The 16,209-nt window shown below is 44.4% G+C and overlaps 2 protein-coding genes and 1 long non-coding RNA gene across 5 annotated transcripts in view; 2 read left to right on the forward strand and 1 right to left on the reverse strand.

Moving 5' to 3' along the window:
• LOC121738437 (E3 ubiquitin-protein ligase ZNRF1) overlaps positions 1 to 1,330 on the forward strand; it is a 151,231-nt gene extending 149,901 nt beyond the window's left edge. For 2 of the 3 annotated variants that reach the window (XM_042130478.1, XM_042130480.1), the window contains exon 4: positions 854 to 1,330. In XM_042130478.1, the coding sequence (XP_041986412.1) occupies positions 854 to 911 (58 nt within the window). In that variant the 3' untranslated portion in view covers positions 912 to 1,330. The remainder of the gene's footprint in view (positions 1 to 853) is intronic. The other variant, XM_042130479.1, reaches the window with a different exon arrangement.
• Positions 1,331 to 1,618: 288 nt separating this feature from the next.
• On the reverse strand, positions 1,619 to 15,653 carry LOC121738432 (protein virilizer). The gene is made up of 11 exons (XM_042130472.1): positions 15,422 to 15,653; positions 13,312 to 13,603; positions 9,028 to 12,920; positions 8,383 to 8,733; positions 6,256 to 6,593; positions 5,722 to 5,917; positions 5,144 to 5,401; positions 3,417 to 3,718; positions 3,193 to 3,246; positions 2,724 to 2,803; positions 1,619 to 1,756 (listed from the first exon to the last, which is right to left on the reverse strand). Exons 1-11 carry the CDS (start codon positions 15,479 to 15,481, stop codon positions 1,692 to 1,694), a joined length of 5,889 nt encoding a protein of 1,962 aa, XP_041986406.1. The 5' UTR covers positions 15,482 to 15,653; the 3' UTR covers positions 1,619 to 1,691.
• LOC121738438 lies at positions 7,116 to 7,438 on the forward strand. Its single transcript, XR_006037283.1, has 2 exons — positions 7,116 to 7,209; positions 7,393 to 7,438. It is a non-coding gene; the product is annotated as an uncharacterized LOC121738438 (long non-coding RNA).
• Positions 15,654 to 16,209: the final 556 nt, after the last annotated feature.

A 16,209-nucleotide genomic window follows, 5' to 3' on the forward strand; every position in this document is an offset into this window, starting at 1 on the left:
TATATTTTGACAGCCACGTAATACTGATGTTATCGAATGCCGAATGGTTAATGTAACTTTAGATTTTGAAACGTATATCAGTTTAGACGTTCAATTACACACCTGGACAAAATTCACGCTTTGTTATTGTTAATTATTATTATCAAAGTTTTATGCAGCTGATACTTACAACCGTACAATGCTTGCTGACTTTAGGCATAATATTATATCGTTTACATTACAATATGCACAAGCATCGTCGCGACTCGCGTCGAATTCCGCAGTGGATAGACACTATGAATGACTAATGTTTAACGAATAAAGTCCTAAGCCACATGGCGGGTAGATTCGACACAGAACGATGTCTTTTTAACAACCTAAAAACTCCACCCAGCTTGAGTGACCCCTCTCCACCAAGCCAATGTCACAACATCTAAAGGCAAAGGGTGGAGCAGCATAAAATCTAAGGAAATCGGAAAATGTCGGATCTACTGGCCGCCACACCGACTGGGACCTCACCGTTCAAAACATTAATATTATCATTAAGTATGCAATTTATAAAACAATAAATGTATATATTTATTTATTATATGTATAACATATTATACTCTATTCTATTAAATATACATATACACATATATATATAAAAAAAAAAAAAAAAAAAAAAAAAATGTCCATGGCGTGATGGACCACAATTAATTAAAATTCATAATATTATTTCAATTATCCTTGGTGCGAAAAATCTAAATAATAAAATAACAAAAAAAGGATATGGACGAACAGTCTATAGACGGCCCCAATTTTATAATAAAAAAAAAAAAAAAAATGTTTAACGAATTTGATAATATTAACACTATTTATTCTCATGTTTCAGTTGCATAGACCAGTGGTTCGAGGTGAATCGGTCGTGCCCCGAGCACCCTGGCGACTAATCGCCGCGACCTGTCGTGCCCCGCGCAACCCAGCGACTGGTCGCCACTAGTTGTCGCGCCCCGCGCAGCCCTGCGACTGGTCGCCATAAGTTGTCGCGCATCGCGCAGGTCTGCGACTGGTCGCCGCAAGTCGATGCGCCCCGCCCGGCCCGGCGTCTGTCGCGGAGACTGTCGCGCGACCGGTCGCGCGCGCACAGACTGATGTACATACGTGCTAGTGAGATGTTTTACGTTTAATTATAAAGACGATTTGTATTTAACGCTAAGGAGTCGCCCGCCAGGGTTGTATCATATGTATAGAGAAGTTTGGTTTGCTGTAAGTTAGGTTATGTACGTTACATATCTGTTCCGTAGCTTATGTATATTATTTGATCTTTTTCATCTTGATAATAATAAAGTTGATTTGTTTCTAAATTTTCTAAGGTTGTTTCATTTAGGACTCCTAATCGAACGAGTGATGATAATATAAGTTAGATCCAGTAAACTACGCAGACTAAGGTTGGGTTGCACCAGAGGCGGGGTTATAGTTAAAGTTAAATATGGCGCCCAAACACCCCATATTCTCATACGGGATCTGTCAATTTTTCCGGTTATAGTTAAGGTTAAAGTCAAAGTTAGATGGTGCAACCCAGTCTTAATATGTATTTACTTATGATCGTAGTCATTAGTCAATGTGCGATCCGACTAGACCACAATTGGTCTCTGTTGATAGAGGTTTGAAAAAAAAAGTAGTATGTAGTGTGTATGATATATTGAGACAACACTTATGCAGGGGCGTACTCAGCGCATGAAGGAGCGATGTCGCGGCCCCCGCGCCATGCGCCCGCCGCCCCAACCCACGCCACCTGAAACGCAAGAAATAACAATATCATAATAATAAGTCTATTCGTCTGGACTCGCAGTCATTCAAAATTTACAATCAAGCGCCTACAAGCTAAGTCTTTCAATTACATATTGAATAGCTTAATTTAATTATTGTTAAATACCTAACTGACCTAAGCGTTATTAATAATTATGGTAAATGTTTCCAACAATAATTTAATCTTGAAAAAGAGCAAAAGCTAATTTATTTTAAGTAATAGTTTTAAGTAATACCAAAAATATGAGCGATTACAATATTTACATACTCAATTGTAGTCGTTCATATTTTCTTGTATGTAAATATTTTGTAGTGAATCTTTGTACAGGAACCTAGGTAATTACTATCTTAATGAATAATAACTCAAATATGGTAAATATTCTCGTATCGGAAATGATCTTGGTATTAAGTTTGTATGAGAATTTCGATGGCACCCGGACTCACAAACTCAACAAAAAAGATCTACACTGTGTAGTGTGTGTACAGACGTTATAGCAATACCAGACTATATTCGATATCAAGCCACTTTCCTAGCATATCGGACAAAGATGAAAAATTGTTTATCTATAACGACTGTATACTACACAAGATATTTGATTAGTAGTAACAGAGAGTGTGCGCATTCCCGCTACGAAGTCACCAGTCACCACATTGTGTGTTTAGTTTTGTATCGAGTAACGGTACTTTAGGCTTGTTTGTTAACTTAATATTAATCATATTTATAAAGTACTAGACGACGCCCGCCACTCCGTTGCGCAAACATTCGTTTATCGCGCGGGAACCGTACATTTTTTCGGGATAAAAAGTATACTATATCCTTTCCCGGGACTTAAAGTATCTCCATGGCTCAACAGGATCCGTTCAGTCGTTTGGGCGTGAAGTGGTAACAGACAGACAGACACACTTTCACATGTGTTCACGGTGTTTGTTACGTAAATAAAATAAATACATACCCATGCCGTACTGCTGCGAGGGGGGGAAGTGTCCGGCGAAGTGCTGCCCGCCGCCCATCTCCCACGCGCCGCGACCGCGACTGTACAACACATTACTTATCGTATCAACTATCATGGAGGTAATTGATTCATAGGCACTTGACAGACGGCAGACCTAACCCGGCCAGGTGAGCCGGGTTATGTCAATTCAATAATTGTAATCTGAGAGCGGTTTCACGTACCGCTACCAAATTATGTAGGTCCGCCATCTGCCTAGGAATCAACTTCTCTGAATATACACAAGCAAAAATACAATCCTATTTTTAACAATATCTACGTGGTTATAAGGATATTATCCCAAAAAAGTATTAAAAATACTCACAGAATCTATTAAAAAAATTTTGTTGAGATTTATCAAAAAATTTGCTAGAGAACTAGATTCGGCCACGCTCCTGCGTGTCTAGACAGTGAACAGATAAAATATACTCACAGATGGCGGTAGTGTCCGGGCACGGGCGTCGCGTTGCCGAACCTCCGAGACCCTCTGTAATAAACGAATAATTAACAACATTGTAGTTTTACGAGTAAGTATATAGGATTAAAATAGAAAACTTATCAAAAAAAATCGAGATAGGCATAAAATATACTCGCTTGTATAATCATATAATGTCAATACAAATTTCGTGTATTGTCAACACTGGCGTGAGAGTGTACCTGGCGAGCTGATGCTGCGTCTGGTGCTGGGGCGTGTAATGTCTCGCTCGGGGCGCGTGCTGCAGGGCGGTGAAGTCGTCGACGTGCAGGCTAGGCGGGCGGGAGGTGTTGGGCGGGCGGGAGCGGAAGGCGTCGTCGCGGGCGCGAGCGAGCGCCACCGCCGGCCGCTTGTCGTCGGCCACTGTGTCCTGGCGCGCGTCGGGCACGCCCGCCAGCCGCCGCAGCCCCGCCGCCAGCTCCGCCCCGCCCCCCGCCCCGCCCCCTAGCAGCGCCTGAGCTAACTCCATGATGTCGCACGATACCTATGATGACAGATATTTACATCTATGTAGTGGTAGAGGCGACAGTTTTTTTTATAGCGACACCTACTTAGCTTTGCAGTATTTTTCTCTCCACTTTTACATTTTTTTAATGTTAATAAGCCAGCACTATTAAGCATCATCGCGTAGTGTCTACATATGACTGATTTGTATGATAATGTAGATCAAGGGTTTACAATTTTTTTAGCATTTTAGACGAACCAGAAAGATATTGTTTTGTTCTTTGAATGTAATTTCCAAAAACAAACACAATTTATGCGAAAGATAAGCTTTTGCAGAGCATCAGCACACTTTGAGAATATCTGATGTTGATAAGAATAAATTAAGAAATTTAAAAAACCCCCGCCAAACAATTTTAAAAAGTAATGAAAGAATATTATATTTTACGGACTTTAAGTTGAAATAATTCCTAAGTGTAAAGTGATATTTTAGTCCATAATTGTTGTCACGGTGTGTCGGGGGACCAACAGTGTCTTTTGCATTTTGTATCGCCATGTCACTGATTGTCTCGATTTGGTTCGCTGAAACCTGACCCTTAAACTATAATGTTATGTAAAATCAAACATCTACCTACATTAGCGGTCCCCCGACACACCTTGACAACAATTATGGACTAAAATATCACTTTACACTTAGGAATTATTTCAACTTAAAGTCAGTAAAATATCATATTATTTCATTACTTTTTAAAGTTGTTTGGCGGGTTTTTTTTTAAATTTCTTAATTTAATTTTATTTAATACTTTTTAAACTTGTGTTGGTTACAGTGCAGAATATTAATTCCTATCAACATAATCATATTCTCATGATTACCATATTTTATCAATATATTTTTCGATAAGGCCGTTAATATGAGCCCAAACATCCACTTTGGGTTCATACAAAGCTCGGTTCCTATAGAATCCAGGTGATGCGTCAGTATTTAGTGTTTATCTACTTCTTACTGGTTGTCGCAATCAAAATGAGCCCAAACACGAAACCTCTGCTCTAAGTTGGCGAGGAGTTGGATATCCTATTGATTACCAGGTGATGCTGCAACACCAGGTCAACTTTCCATTATTATTTGTATACGTATATTGAATATTCACAACTAGAATGAAATATAAAACCCATCAAACGACTACAAGTTGCTAACGGCCTTTCATGAACCAGATAAACCCTGATTGTCCAGAACTTGAGCAGGCTGATGATAATCAATTATAGCTAAGAACACTCTCGATCGTGTCAGCTTTCAAACAAAAAAAACTAGATCAAAATCGGTCCACCCGTTTGGACGCTACGATGCCACGGACAGATACACACACAGACAGACAGACAGACACGTCAAACTTATAACACCCCTCTTTTTTGTCGGGGGTTAATTAATCAAAACAGTGCTAAATAAACAATCGAAATTGTCTTTACTTACTAAGTCAAGCGCAACGTCGTCTTCAGCTGGCGGCGGCGGCACGGTGAGCCAGTAGCCGGCAGTGAGACGCTCGTGCGGCGCGTGCCCGCACCGCAGCGTGCGCCCCGCCCACTGCGCCGCCAGAGGCTGCGGCGGGGGCGGAACTAGCTCTGCCGCGCCCCCGGCGGCCGCCACTGCCTCCTCGCTCTCCGGTAGTTTCTGGAGATGGGTGACGAGGAACGTCGCATTTGATACTACCTCCTCGTCGGCGTTGCGCTCCTGGATTTTTTAATGAATATCTTTAAGTTACATAGAGAATAAATAAAAGCCTTTTATTCCTTGCTAATTTTTGCTTTAAAAAATCTTGTTAAAGTATTATTTAGTAACATAATACTTACGCAAAAAAATTTCGTCAAAATGCTAACAAGTGTCCTTTATTAAGTATTAAATCTAAACAAGATTAATAAAACACTTAAATTTTTTGTACTTGCAGCTTTTACTTAATGATAACATAGATAGATGTATAGTGGAAAACAAATTGTCGACATATTTTAATATGTATAACTATTTTAATAAAAATAAATTAAATCACAACCCACCTTCAAAGTCTTCTCCAGACTCAACGCCGGATGGGCGTCCTCGTTTGAGTACTCCACCATGTCGGCCATCTCGCCCGGCGTGAGGACGCCCCGCCTCCCGCCCGGCCCCTCACCCTCCTCCGCCCGTAATATCCTGATCAGGTCTAGGTATAGCGCGAGGCATTCTGCGCGCTCCTCGCCTGCTTCGAGCGCCCACCTTTATATAACGATGATCAGGCTTCGAAAATTTGGCTCAGATATAGTGAAACACAGAGGTACTTTTTCTCCGGAAAATCTATTCCACGTGAAATTTAAGACTCCATGGAGTGAATCGAGTCTCAAATCTCGCGGAGTCGCGGTAAACGATAAGTTAACAACGCAGTAAAATATTTTTATAAAACCGATTTATCAACTTTTTGCTTTTAGGTTGCCTCATGCAGTTTTTTACTATCTCGTTAAACTGCTCCAAGAGCATTGTTTAAGGCAATTAGGAAAGTATTACTTTAAAACAGATTTGCTAATTTAATAAAACAACTTTAACAACAATCAACAAACCTGAAGAACTTGCCGAGGGCCGCCCGTTTCCGCGTTACAAACTTCTTGAACTGCGTAAAACCGTACTCGTGTTCGGTCAGCACAAAGTACGCGCGGAGTATGGACGAGGCTACGGCGGCAGTCTTCTCACCGGCGAGACAATCGGCAGTGGCGTCGAGTAACGTCGCCAGGGCTTCCCGGCTCGGGAGCGAGTTGCCGACGACGGCTTCGGGCTCGGTATGTGGCGACAGCGTCACCTCGCCGTCGCACAGCGCCGCCAGTGCGTGCGCGGCGCACTCCTGAGCGGCCGCGTGCTCGCCCGAGCTGGGCGACTTAGTCAGCACCGTGCATAGCGCCAACTGAATGTAAATGTTATGTTGTAGAACTAAAATAGAGTGTTAACTGGTAACAATAAATGTACATTCATGAATACAGTAGCTATAATTGAATGTGCAATTTCGAAAAGGGCACATGTCGCATTTTTTGCCTAATAGGTTTTTTTTCATAAATGTGGTGTAAATGCTTGCCTTCATCCATTATGATCGAAAAGAGCACATCTCTGTTATTCTTTCGACTAGCAATGTCATAGTCAGTACAGAAACAATTTCGAAAAGGTCACAACTCCCAGAGATGTGCCCTTTTCGAACTTATTGAATTAAAAATACGAACGTTGAAGCAAAATATATCTGTCTCTTTCGTTAGTAAGTATGATGTAAATTGTAATGCAAGTAAATATTGCATCAGTCATTGTATTGACAGTGGATAATTAACACGGCCATTAGTGACATTATAAGCGCACACAATGAGTTCTTCGGATTCCGATAATGAAATTCCGAAAAAAAAAAAGAAAAGAGTAGTAAGAAATCAACAGAACTATAAACATGTTGTCATCAGAACTTCCAAAATTAAAGGTTTACCACATATTAACCACAAAGGGAGACGAGTACCAGGACGACAAACAGGAGCAAGTTGCCGGTAAGTTCATTGATTATTAATATAGGTACCCACATAGTTTCATATTATTTGTATTAATTTAAAACGATAGCCTAGATTATTTTACGACGTTCGTAATGATTTTAATGATATTAATCAGTTTCATGTTTGTTTTGTTTTTTTTTTTTTATTGATTTAAGTTATTATTGACCAATATTATTTCAGATGCCCCCAAAAATGTTGCCCCCCAACACGGAGAAATTTAACGTTGGAAAAGTCAATACGGAAGACATTATAGATTTCAAGAAATGGGCTCAGATAAATTTTAAAGCCAAACCTTTATCAGTGAGAAGTTACGGAAAAAATGTACCTAAAAGTCAAAAAGTTACTTTTCAAGTATCGACTTATTACGAGTTTGTTTTTGACCCAAGAAAACCTGGTGAAGTACTCGCAAAAAGCTATATAGATAGTGACATTTCTCAAGAAGTATATAATCTTTCAAAAGTAAAGGGTACTTATAGTAACTTGCCTAACCAAACAAATTCAGTATATAGTTGTAAAGTACCTATAAACCATCTAAAGATTGCAGACATTTCAAAGGTAAAGCAATACATACCGGCTGAATTTATAGATTTTTATAAAGAAATCTTACATTGGCCTACAACTACTGAAAGAGAAGCTGCAGAAGAAGATTTCTAATAAAAGCGTGTTACGCATGTCTAATTTTAATAATATGTTTGATTTAAGATGCTTAAAATAAAAGATATACTAGTTTCTTATGATTTTTTTGTTTCATTTATTGTAACCCAATTAGTCCTAATTTCGAAAAGGGCACATCTCACAATTATTAAATATCTAATAACAAATTTAAATCAATATTAAAATAAATCATTTGAATCATTTTTGAAAGCAAATTAATACCAAAATGTTACTCAATAACTACTTTAAGAATATAATACATGGTTTGGAAAATATTTAGTTTTTTTTAGTTCCTGAACATTCTAAGTTTACAGATATGTGCCCTTTTCGAAATTGCATATTCAATTGCAAAGTTACAAAAAATTATTTATGTGAGTATTTTTATTATTTTCCGCCAATACATCTTTATGACATCTAAGAATAAGCAATGATAGTCATTTTGACAAAACATACTGTAGACTGTAAGCATATTCATTTTATATTTCTAGTATGAATATAAAAACGCGTACACTGTACCTGCAGGTCGTTAGCCTTCGGTCCGCCGCTGGCCATGACATGTAGCACGGCACACTTGACGGGCGCGTGCGACAACAAACACGCAAGGAGGCCGAGCGCGCGCGCTAGCCCCGCCCCCGTCCCCGCCCCTAAAACTTCCACCTCTTTGGCCGCCCCGGTCTCTCCGGTCTTCCGGACGTCTCCAGTCTCTTTGACTTCCCCGGTCTTCCGGTCTGCACCGAGTTCTCTAACGACGGCTCCGACGGCCGCACGCGCGACGACCGACGCTGTGTTAGGAGCGAGGTCCGCTACTTGCACGCACACGCGCCGCAGCATGTGAGCCACGGGACGATAGGTCGACATGCAGATCACCTGAAATACGGGGGAAAGTATAAAATAAAAAAGTGACCTCAATCTCGAATTTTGTTCAAAAAATTCGAAACAACAATGCAGAAATGTACTACAAAAACCCAAAAGTCACTTTGTGTTTTTAAAAACGTTACAATCACTTTAACCGTCGATCGTGGGAAAACGAGATACAATATATATTTTATATGTATTTTATTGTGTTTCGTTCACCGGTGAGCGTATGGGGCTTAATGAATTAAAACACATTTAAAAAGCGTAATAAAATTATTATACTTCCGTAATATCAACAAAATGTACCTGTATCATATCGACGAGGTCGTTGGCGAGCGCGTGCAGATGGGCGGACCACAGGCGGCGCTCGTTGGCGGCGTCGGCCAGCTCACGCGCCGTCGGCTCCACGCGCGTCTGCAGCGGCAGCGGCAGCGGCAGCAGCTCCGAGAACACCAGCAGCCCCGCCGCAAACGTGCACGGCGCCGTCATCGTGTACTGGATCACCTCCGAGCACAGGGACGTCCACAGCCCGCGCCGGATCGACTCCCCGTCCTTCGCATCGTCGGCCACGGGCTGCGCGTATGCCAGCAGCGCCCGCACCGCCGCCTCCGCCGCGCGCTCGGCCGTCCTGGAGCCGATGCAGCCCAGCGGGAAGGACTTCGCGATGCCGTACGTCCTGAGCAGGATCGGCGCGGCGGTGAGGTCCCGGAAGCGCGGCCCGCGGCACCGCACCACCCGCACCAGCATCTCGTCGAGCAATCGCAGGCTCGGCACGAGCAGCTGCGCCAGCTGCAGGCCTCGGACTGACGCGAACAGCGAAGTGTGCATGCTCGGCTGGTCGAAGTGGCTCGCCAGGCGGTCCAGGATCCCCGCGATGTGGGCGACGCCATCCAGCGAGAACAGCTGCAGCACGTTGTACTTGTACTTCAGCTCGACGTACTCCTCGGTGGGCGACTCGCACACGATGGGGGAGTTCCTGTCGTAGTCGGAGATGCAATAGTGGCGGAGAATCCGCAGGCACGTGGTCAGCTCGCCGGGCAGGTCCGCCGAGTGCTCGAGTCCGGCCTTGAGTATCTCCACGCACTCGGCGAGGTCCTCCCCGGCCAGCACGTCGCTTTTCTCGACCGGTTTCAGGTACGGGATGACCTCCTGTAACACGCTGGACACGCTCGGCTCGAACCTGTCGTGCTCCCGGGACACATCGATCAGCCTCTGCCCGTACTTCTTCAGGAAGGGGACGTCGGCGGCGAACCGCACCGCCGAGACGATCAGCTCGATGGCGTAGCCCTTCGCGGGGGACCGTTGCTTGGACGGGGACTCGGTCCTGCTCCTCGTCTTCGGGTCGCTCTCGAAGACCGCCATGAGGCACTCGGCGTTGTCGCCCATGACGACGACGGCGGGGACGGCGGTCCGGCCGACGCAGCCGAAGCTGAGGCAGTACAGCGCCTGGAGGCGGTCGATCAGCTCGTTGTCGTCGGGCTTCCCCGCTTGCGCGTCGCAGATTGACCGCAGGTAGTACATCGCCTTGAGCCGGTACGCCAGTTCGAGGCCGAGAATTTGCAGGTCGCTGTAATTGCTCAGGTTGCTGTCATGTGGGTAGGCGGTCTCCTCTGGGCTCTGCTGCCCGTCCGGGTGAATCAGAATTTTGAACAGGATCTCGCTCGCCACCATCTTTTCGTACAGAAACTCGAGGCCGTTGGGCGTGTTGACCAGCTCGAAGATGAGGTCGTGGATGGGGCTGGTGACCGCCAGGTTGTTGCAGGTCGACGGGCAGCTCAGGAGGTAAACGAAAGTTTCTAGAATATTGTGAATGTCGAAGAACTCGAGAAGTATTTCGTTGGAGCACTCCTTGCTTATTTCGAACTGGGCCGACGCGGGAAGGAAACGTTTAGGTTGCGAGAGATGGAAGCACTGGGAGCGGTACGTGTAAAGGATCTCCTCCATCGAGTCGACTATGAAGTTGACGTCGCTTTCGGGTAACTCGGATTCTTCAGATTCTTTCTCCGATGTGGTTTTACTGAAGTTTATAACGAGCGCGTGGAGCTTCGCCAGCGCCTCGTATATGTTCAGTTTCTTTATGAGGGCGCTCAGGGAAAACTTTATCCTGCCCAACGGGTTGCACTGCATCATCGCGATCAGCGCCTGGTAGCCGTTCATCGGTCGCCTGGAATTATCGTTCTTATCGAATTTTGGGAACATGGAGTTTTGCATGAAACGGTCGATCGCAACCTTGGAAGACAAGCAGGCGTTCAACGACTTCAAGATCATGAGCCGGAGACTCAGGGCCATGTACTCCTTGGAGTACATCTCCAGGAGTTGCATGGGTATGTCGATACCATTGTCCAGCAGACGCCTCATTACCTGACCGCTGTGCCGGTGAGCCATCAGGGCCTCGACCAGGCGAACGCCGCACTTCATGTGCCGGATCTTGTACGTCGGTTGCTGCTGAGCGAGCGCGAATTCGAAGTTCAAGCCGATTCGACAGAACGTCACCAGCAAATTGTAGATGTCGACAAACTCGTCGCAGGCGTCCTCCTCGTCGTCGGAGCGGAATATTCGCAGGACTATGTCGGTATTTTTGCACAGGTTAGTCAGCGGAACGTAGAGGAGCTCGCACTGGTGAACCCAGTCCTCCCGCGACGAGTTGTCGATGTCCAAGAACGTGTTGCAGAAGAATTTCTGCTCGCGCTTCTTAGCGCCTCGGGTGATGTCGTGTATTTTGGACAGACCGACGCTCGCACCGCACAGCACGTCGAAGCCGGCGCTCGTTACGTCTTTGACGTTTTTATCGTTCGACAGCAAGTAAGGTATGTTCACGTAGGTGTATTTTTTCCACTCGTCCTTCAAAGGGTTGTAGTACTTTATGATGTCGTCGACGCCGCAGTACTCCTTCGCGTCGTAGTCGACGTCCATGTATGTGCGGTCGTCGAGATCGTCGCAGATGTCCTCGTCGGACAGGATCGGCTCGAACGGCTCCGCGTCCACGGACTCGTCCTCGGGATTCCGGCCGGGAGTTTCGACCGACTTCGCGGTGTCGACGATGGGCACAGTGACCAGGCTGGTGTGCGGCTGCTCGGCGAACGCCGGGTCCGCCTCCTGCGAGGGGCTGCGGATGGAGCTCTTGTGCCTGTAGTTGGGATGGTAGTAGTCGATGCGCGGGACGAGTTTTCCGGTTCTGTCATACTCGGGGGGCTCCTCCGACCGCACGGAGTTGATGGGGCTCGCGGCGTCCCCGTCGCGCGGGGACAGAGGCCGCCTGCTCTCACCGGGCGGAGTCCGGGGCCGCTTCCTCGGGTCATCTCGGCTGGGCGACCGACTGCCGTAGCTGGAGCCTCGCACGCGGTACGGCGAGTGGCGCTTTCTGTCATAGGGCGATGGCGCGCGTCGCTCGAAGGACGAGCTTCTCGCGTCGTACGGTGATCGCTTGTCGTAGCCGAGTTTGCGCTCGTAGGACGGCGCTCGTTTGTCATAGGGCGAGCGGGGCTCGTAGGAGCCGGCGCGGGAGCGGTCGTAGGAGGAGTCGCGGTGGCGGCGGTAGTCGTCCTTCTTGTAGGAGCCGCGGTCCCAGTCGCGGTCGATGCTGCGGGAGCGCGAGCGGCTGAGGGGCCGGTACTCCCCCTTAACCACATAGTCCCGGTCCCGACTACGTGACCGAGACCGCAGGCGGTCCAGCCTGTCGAGGTCCCGGCTTCGATCCCTGTGTCGGGACGTCTCGCGACTCCGCCCTCTGTCGAGAGAGCGCCGCCGGCTTCGCCCCTCCCGCCTCTCCCTGTCCCTTTCCAACTCCAGAGATCTGGGGCTTAGCCGCAATCTATCGGCGTCTCTTTCGCAAGGAATATCCTGCCTATCCTTCTCCCACTCGGCGTCCTCGATGTGATGGTAGGTTCGAGGATCCTTGGGAGCTTCGTTGGGGTAGTATTCATTTCTGTATACTTGGCTGTCGTAATTTTCTGGATACTGATTGGGCCCGTACGCGTCGGGATTGCTCGTGGCGACGTTGGCCGCGTAGGGGAGGGCGGGTATAGGGTTCGAGGCCTCCTGGTTCCACTCGGTTGTCTGGGAAACGTTGGCCGGCAAGGAGCTGGCCTCCCTGGACACTGGTCTCTGGGTTGGGGGAGGCTGGTTGACGATTGCCGGTGTATCCGGAACCACTTGTGTCAGAGTGCCATAAACAGCTAAAGTTATTGTTGTGTAGAAACCTGAAAATTAAAATACATAATATTATACTAAAATAATCAAAAAATCAACACACAGTATTATAATAATTATTAAGGAGGTTTTAGTAATTTATTTCTCTATGTTATCTAAACTTATTGGAGTTCTGCGGGGCTAAAATGGTCACATTTAGCAATTCCTCTCATACAATTCAGCAAATGAATTGTCAAAACTGTCAAACTGACAAATGTCAAATCAGTACAAAAATACAGAAATGAATTGCAAGCAGAGTTGCATTTTGCGATTTTACAAAAATGAATCATATTATGATTCAAATCATGATTCTTCAAAGCGACCATTTTAGCCCCTCAGATAAAACTTACTACTGCAGTCTTCCTGTCTTATTTTAGTACATTACGAAAAAGAAGAAGGTACCTCTCAAAACGAGGCCATCGGTAGGAATCCTCGGCTGCTCTGCATCATTACTACACTCCATGTGTATCTGTCCATTCTGGCAGTACTCCAGGCTGCCCAGGGCCTCAAATGTTGAAGCTCCGGGCTTACTGAGGTCATTCACAAAGAAGTCAATGTGAAACTTAGTGGGGTTGGTGGCACCCAGTCGCACCCCACCAGGAAAGTCTCCCTCCACCCGGGCACCGAGTGGTATGATTCGTATTTCCCGCACAAACACAGACTTCGGAAACTGAACCAAATCTAAATTCAATTCCTGAAACATATAACACAATGTATGAAATTTTTTATGTTCAGTGATATTAGAGTTTATTTAAGTAAGAAGTAAAGTTTGTTTGTTTTTAGCAATAACAGGCTCCTACCTCAAACTCATGGCACAAACTGAAATTGAGACTTAGGGCCAACCCACACGTACCACAACCACACCACGTGTTCGGGCGCATATTTCGTATTGTAAATTAATAACACTAAACAACTTTAAAAAGTAATCAAATAATATAATATTTTACTGACTTTAAGTTTAAATAATTCCTAAGTGTAAAGTGATATTTTAGTCCATAATTGTTGTCAAGGTGTGTCGGGGGACCGCTAATGTAGATGTTTGATTTCACATAACATTATAGTTTAAGGGTCAGTTCACAGCGAACCGAATCGAGACAATCAGTGGCATGGCAATACAAAATGCAAAATACACGGTTGGCGGTCCCCCGACACACACGGTATTAGCATTCTTATTTAATTATTTTCAATTAAAATACGAACATTCAATTACTAGGCGAAGACGCGCGCTATTTTGCAGTCAGAGAGTAGTATTCGCAGAGTATAATGTAGGCAGAATACAGATCTATGATAAGACGACGATAAATGAAGAACTCACATAGATGAGTTTGTATTTTGGTAATATTTAAAATATTATGTGCATTATACATGCATACATTATAGTAAATTTATTATTGTATTTGAAAATATTTAAGTAATTTAAATAAGGTAATTGGCTATAGTGGACCATGGATCCATACTTAATTATAAATTTTATAAAAAAGTAATTTTTAATATTTATTTTATCCACTTAGAGCGCTTACAGACGAACGGCATGTCTGTGTCACGAAATTTCTGCTTCGACTTTTTCATCCACACGGTCTCCCTTTTGAGCAGTCATTTACTAGGCTAGTTGGTAATCCGTACGCTGCCGATTCAGCGGATGTACTGTGAAAAAATATCCGTCTGATGCAAGTTGTCCGTTGCGTACGAAACCAACCCGTAGACCTTTGGGTGGTACGTCACAACTTGGGGCCTACCACCACCTCTACTAAGGGACACCAATAGATAAGCATTTATTACTTGAACGTCAAGCTAGCGATCTTAAAAAAGTTGATATTTCACAGCGGATTTAACTATGTTTTGAATTTTTTACTGTTTTTTAGTAAAATTATGTTTAAAAAGTGAGTATGGTAATGTTATTGTAATCTTACAACAAAGTGCTCTAGAAACATGATAGTTTTAGGAAAGGTCGTGGTCGTCGTAGGCCACCTGCAAGCGTCATAAACTGTCAACGGCTGTCGTTGACTGCCGCTGACACGTGCCGCCGACATGTGCCATTCGTCTGTAAGAGGGCTTACTCAAATAGATTCTGCATTCATTCGAGTGTAGGCACAAAACTGTGCCATTTCTGCCGTACTAATCTATAGCAATCACCGCCTCCCACCCCGTTCATGCCTTAAGTGCGACAAGTTTTTTGTTTGCAATAGCAGCTCCAGTACGTAGTACTTAAATACCTGTGTTTTGCATGGATATTTGTAAAAAAAAAAGAGTTTATTTATTAGTGTTTATGCTGAAGAAAATAATTATGAAGCTTATGTAGGTTTTCATCCGGCCTACCTGTTATTGGAAGGTATAGCCAAGGTAGTTTATAACTTTATAGTGATACCATTATTGGCCTTTGGCGGCATTGAATACGTTAGAATAGTTAATACGTGTATTTTTCTTCTTTTTTATTAATGGCTCCTTTGTGAGTTGCCAGTATCAGAGGGTTTTGGCAAAGACTTACTGTACTGAAATATAACAACAGGCTTACCTCGCTAGTATCGTGGGAAAATGTGTCGAAAAACAGCAAATCCGGCTGTTCAGACGCCATTGCTCAAAACTTTTGATCATAATCTCACAAAATCGTAAAAGTTAAACACCCACTGTTTACACAAAACCTAAATATATACTTTATTTTTGTCTTATCTATAGTAAATTAAAGTAACATAAGTTCGGATTTAGAGAAAAATCATCGTAATTTCTCTACGAAGCTGTATAGACAAATCAACAATTTCATACTTCCTCTCCTTCTTCTTCTTCTTCTTTTGGCGTAAGCCTCTTTTTTTTTTTCATATAATGGCACTTCGGCTATAACCATGGCCAGTGTCGAGTACTTAGAGTATACATTAGCAAGGTCGAGTATAATATTATGACGGGAAAACAATATTCTTTAATACAATTTTTTCTATATTATCGTCGGGTCAGTCAGTTCCAAAATCTAGTCAAAGTCTAAGTATAAACTCAATACAGTCAAGAAGTCAAGTCGGTCGATTCAGTAAAGTGGTAGGACGCTTTACTGAAACTTTTGATGGAGTTTTGGAGGGAACACGTTGTGTAGTAACAAGAGCACGTTTCTGGTTACTACATCACTTTCCCACACTTGTGCACGATAACGAATATTTAATGGTTAATATCCTACCAATATTACACATTAAAACCCCAGATAACACAATTTTAGGATAATAATATAAAAACACAACATCACTCTTTCAGATTCTCCCAAAAACCCCCTGGCGTAAGCCTCCTCATTTAGGAGTTGCCAGCGTCAGAGTTGAGGCG

The sequence above is a fragment of the Aricia agestis genome, chromosome Z, assembly GCF_905147365.1.
Source record: "Aricia agestis chromosome Z, ilAriAges1.1, whole genome shotgun sequence".
NCBI classification, from domain to species: domain Eukaryota; kingdom Metazoa; phylum Arthropoda; class Insecta; order Lepidoptera; family Lycaenidae; genus Aricia; species Aricia agestis.

Coding starts and splice junctions, on each gene's coding strand:
- LOC121738432 (XM_042130472.1), bottom strand. CDS start 15,481: ATGGCGTCTGAACAGCCGGATTTGCTGTTTTTCGACACATTTTCCCAC. Junction 5,402..5,721: donor GTCTGGAGAAGACTTTGAAG/GTGGGTTGTGAT, acceptor TAAAAAATCCAG/GAGCGCAACGCCGACGAGGA. Junction 3,719..5,143: donor ACGACGTTGCGCTTGACTTA/GTAAGTAAAGAC, acceptor CTGTCATCATAG/GTATCGTGCGACATCATGGA.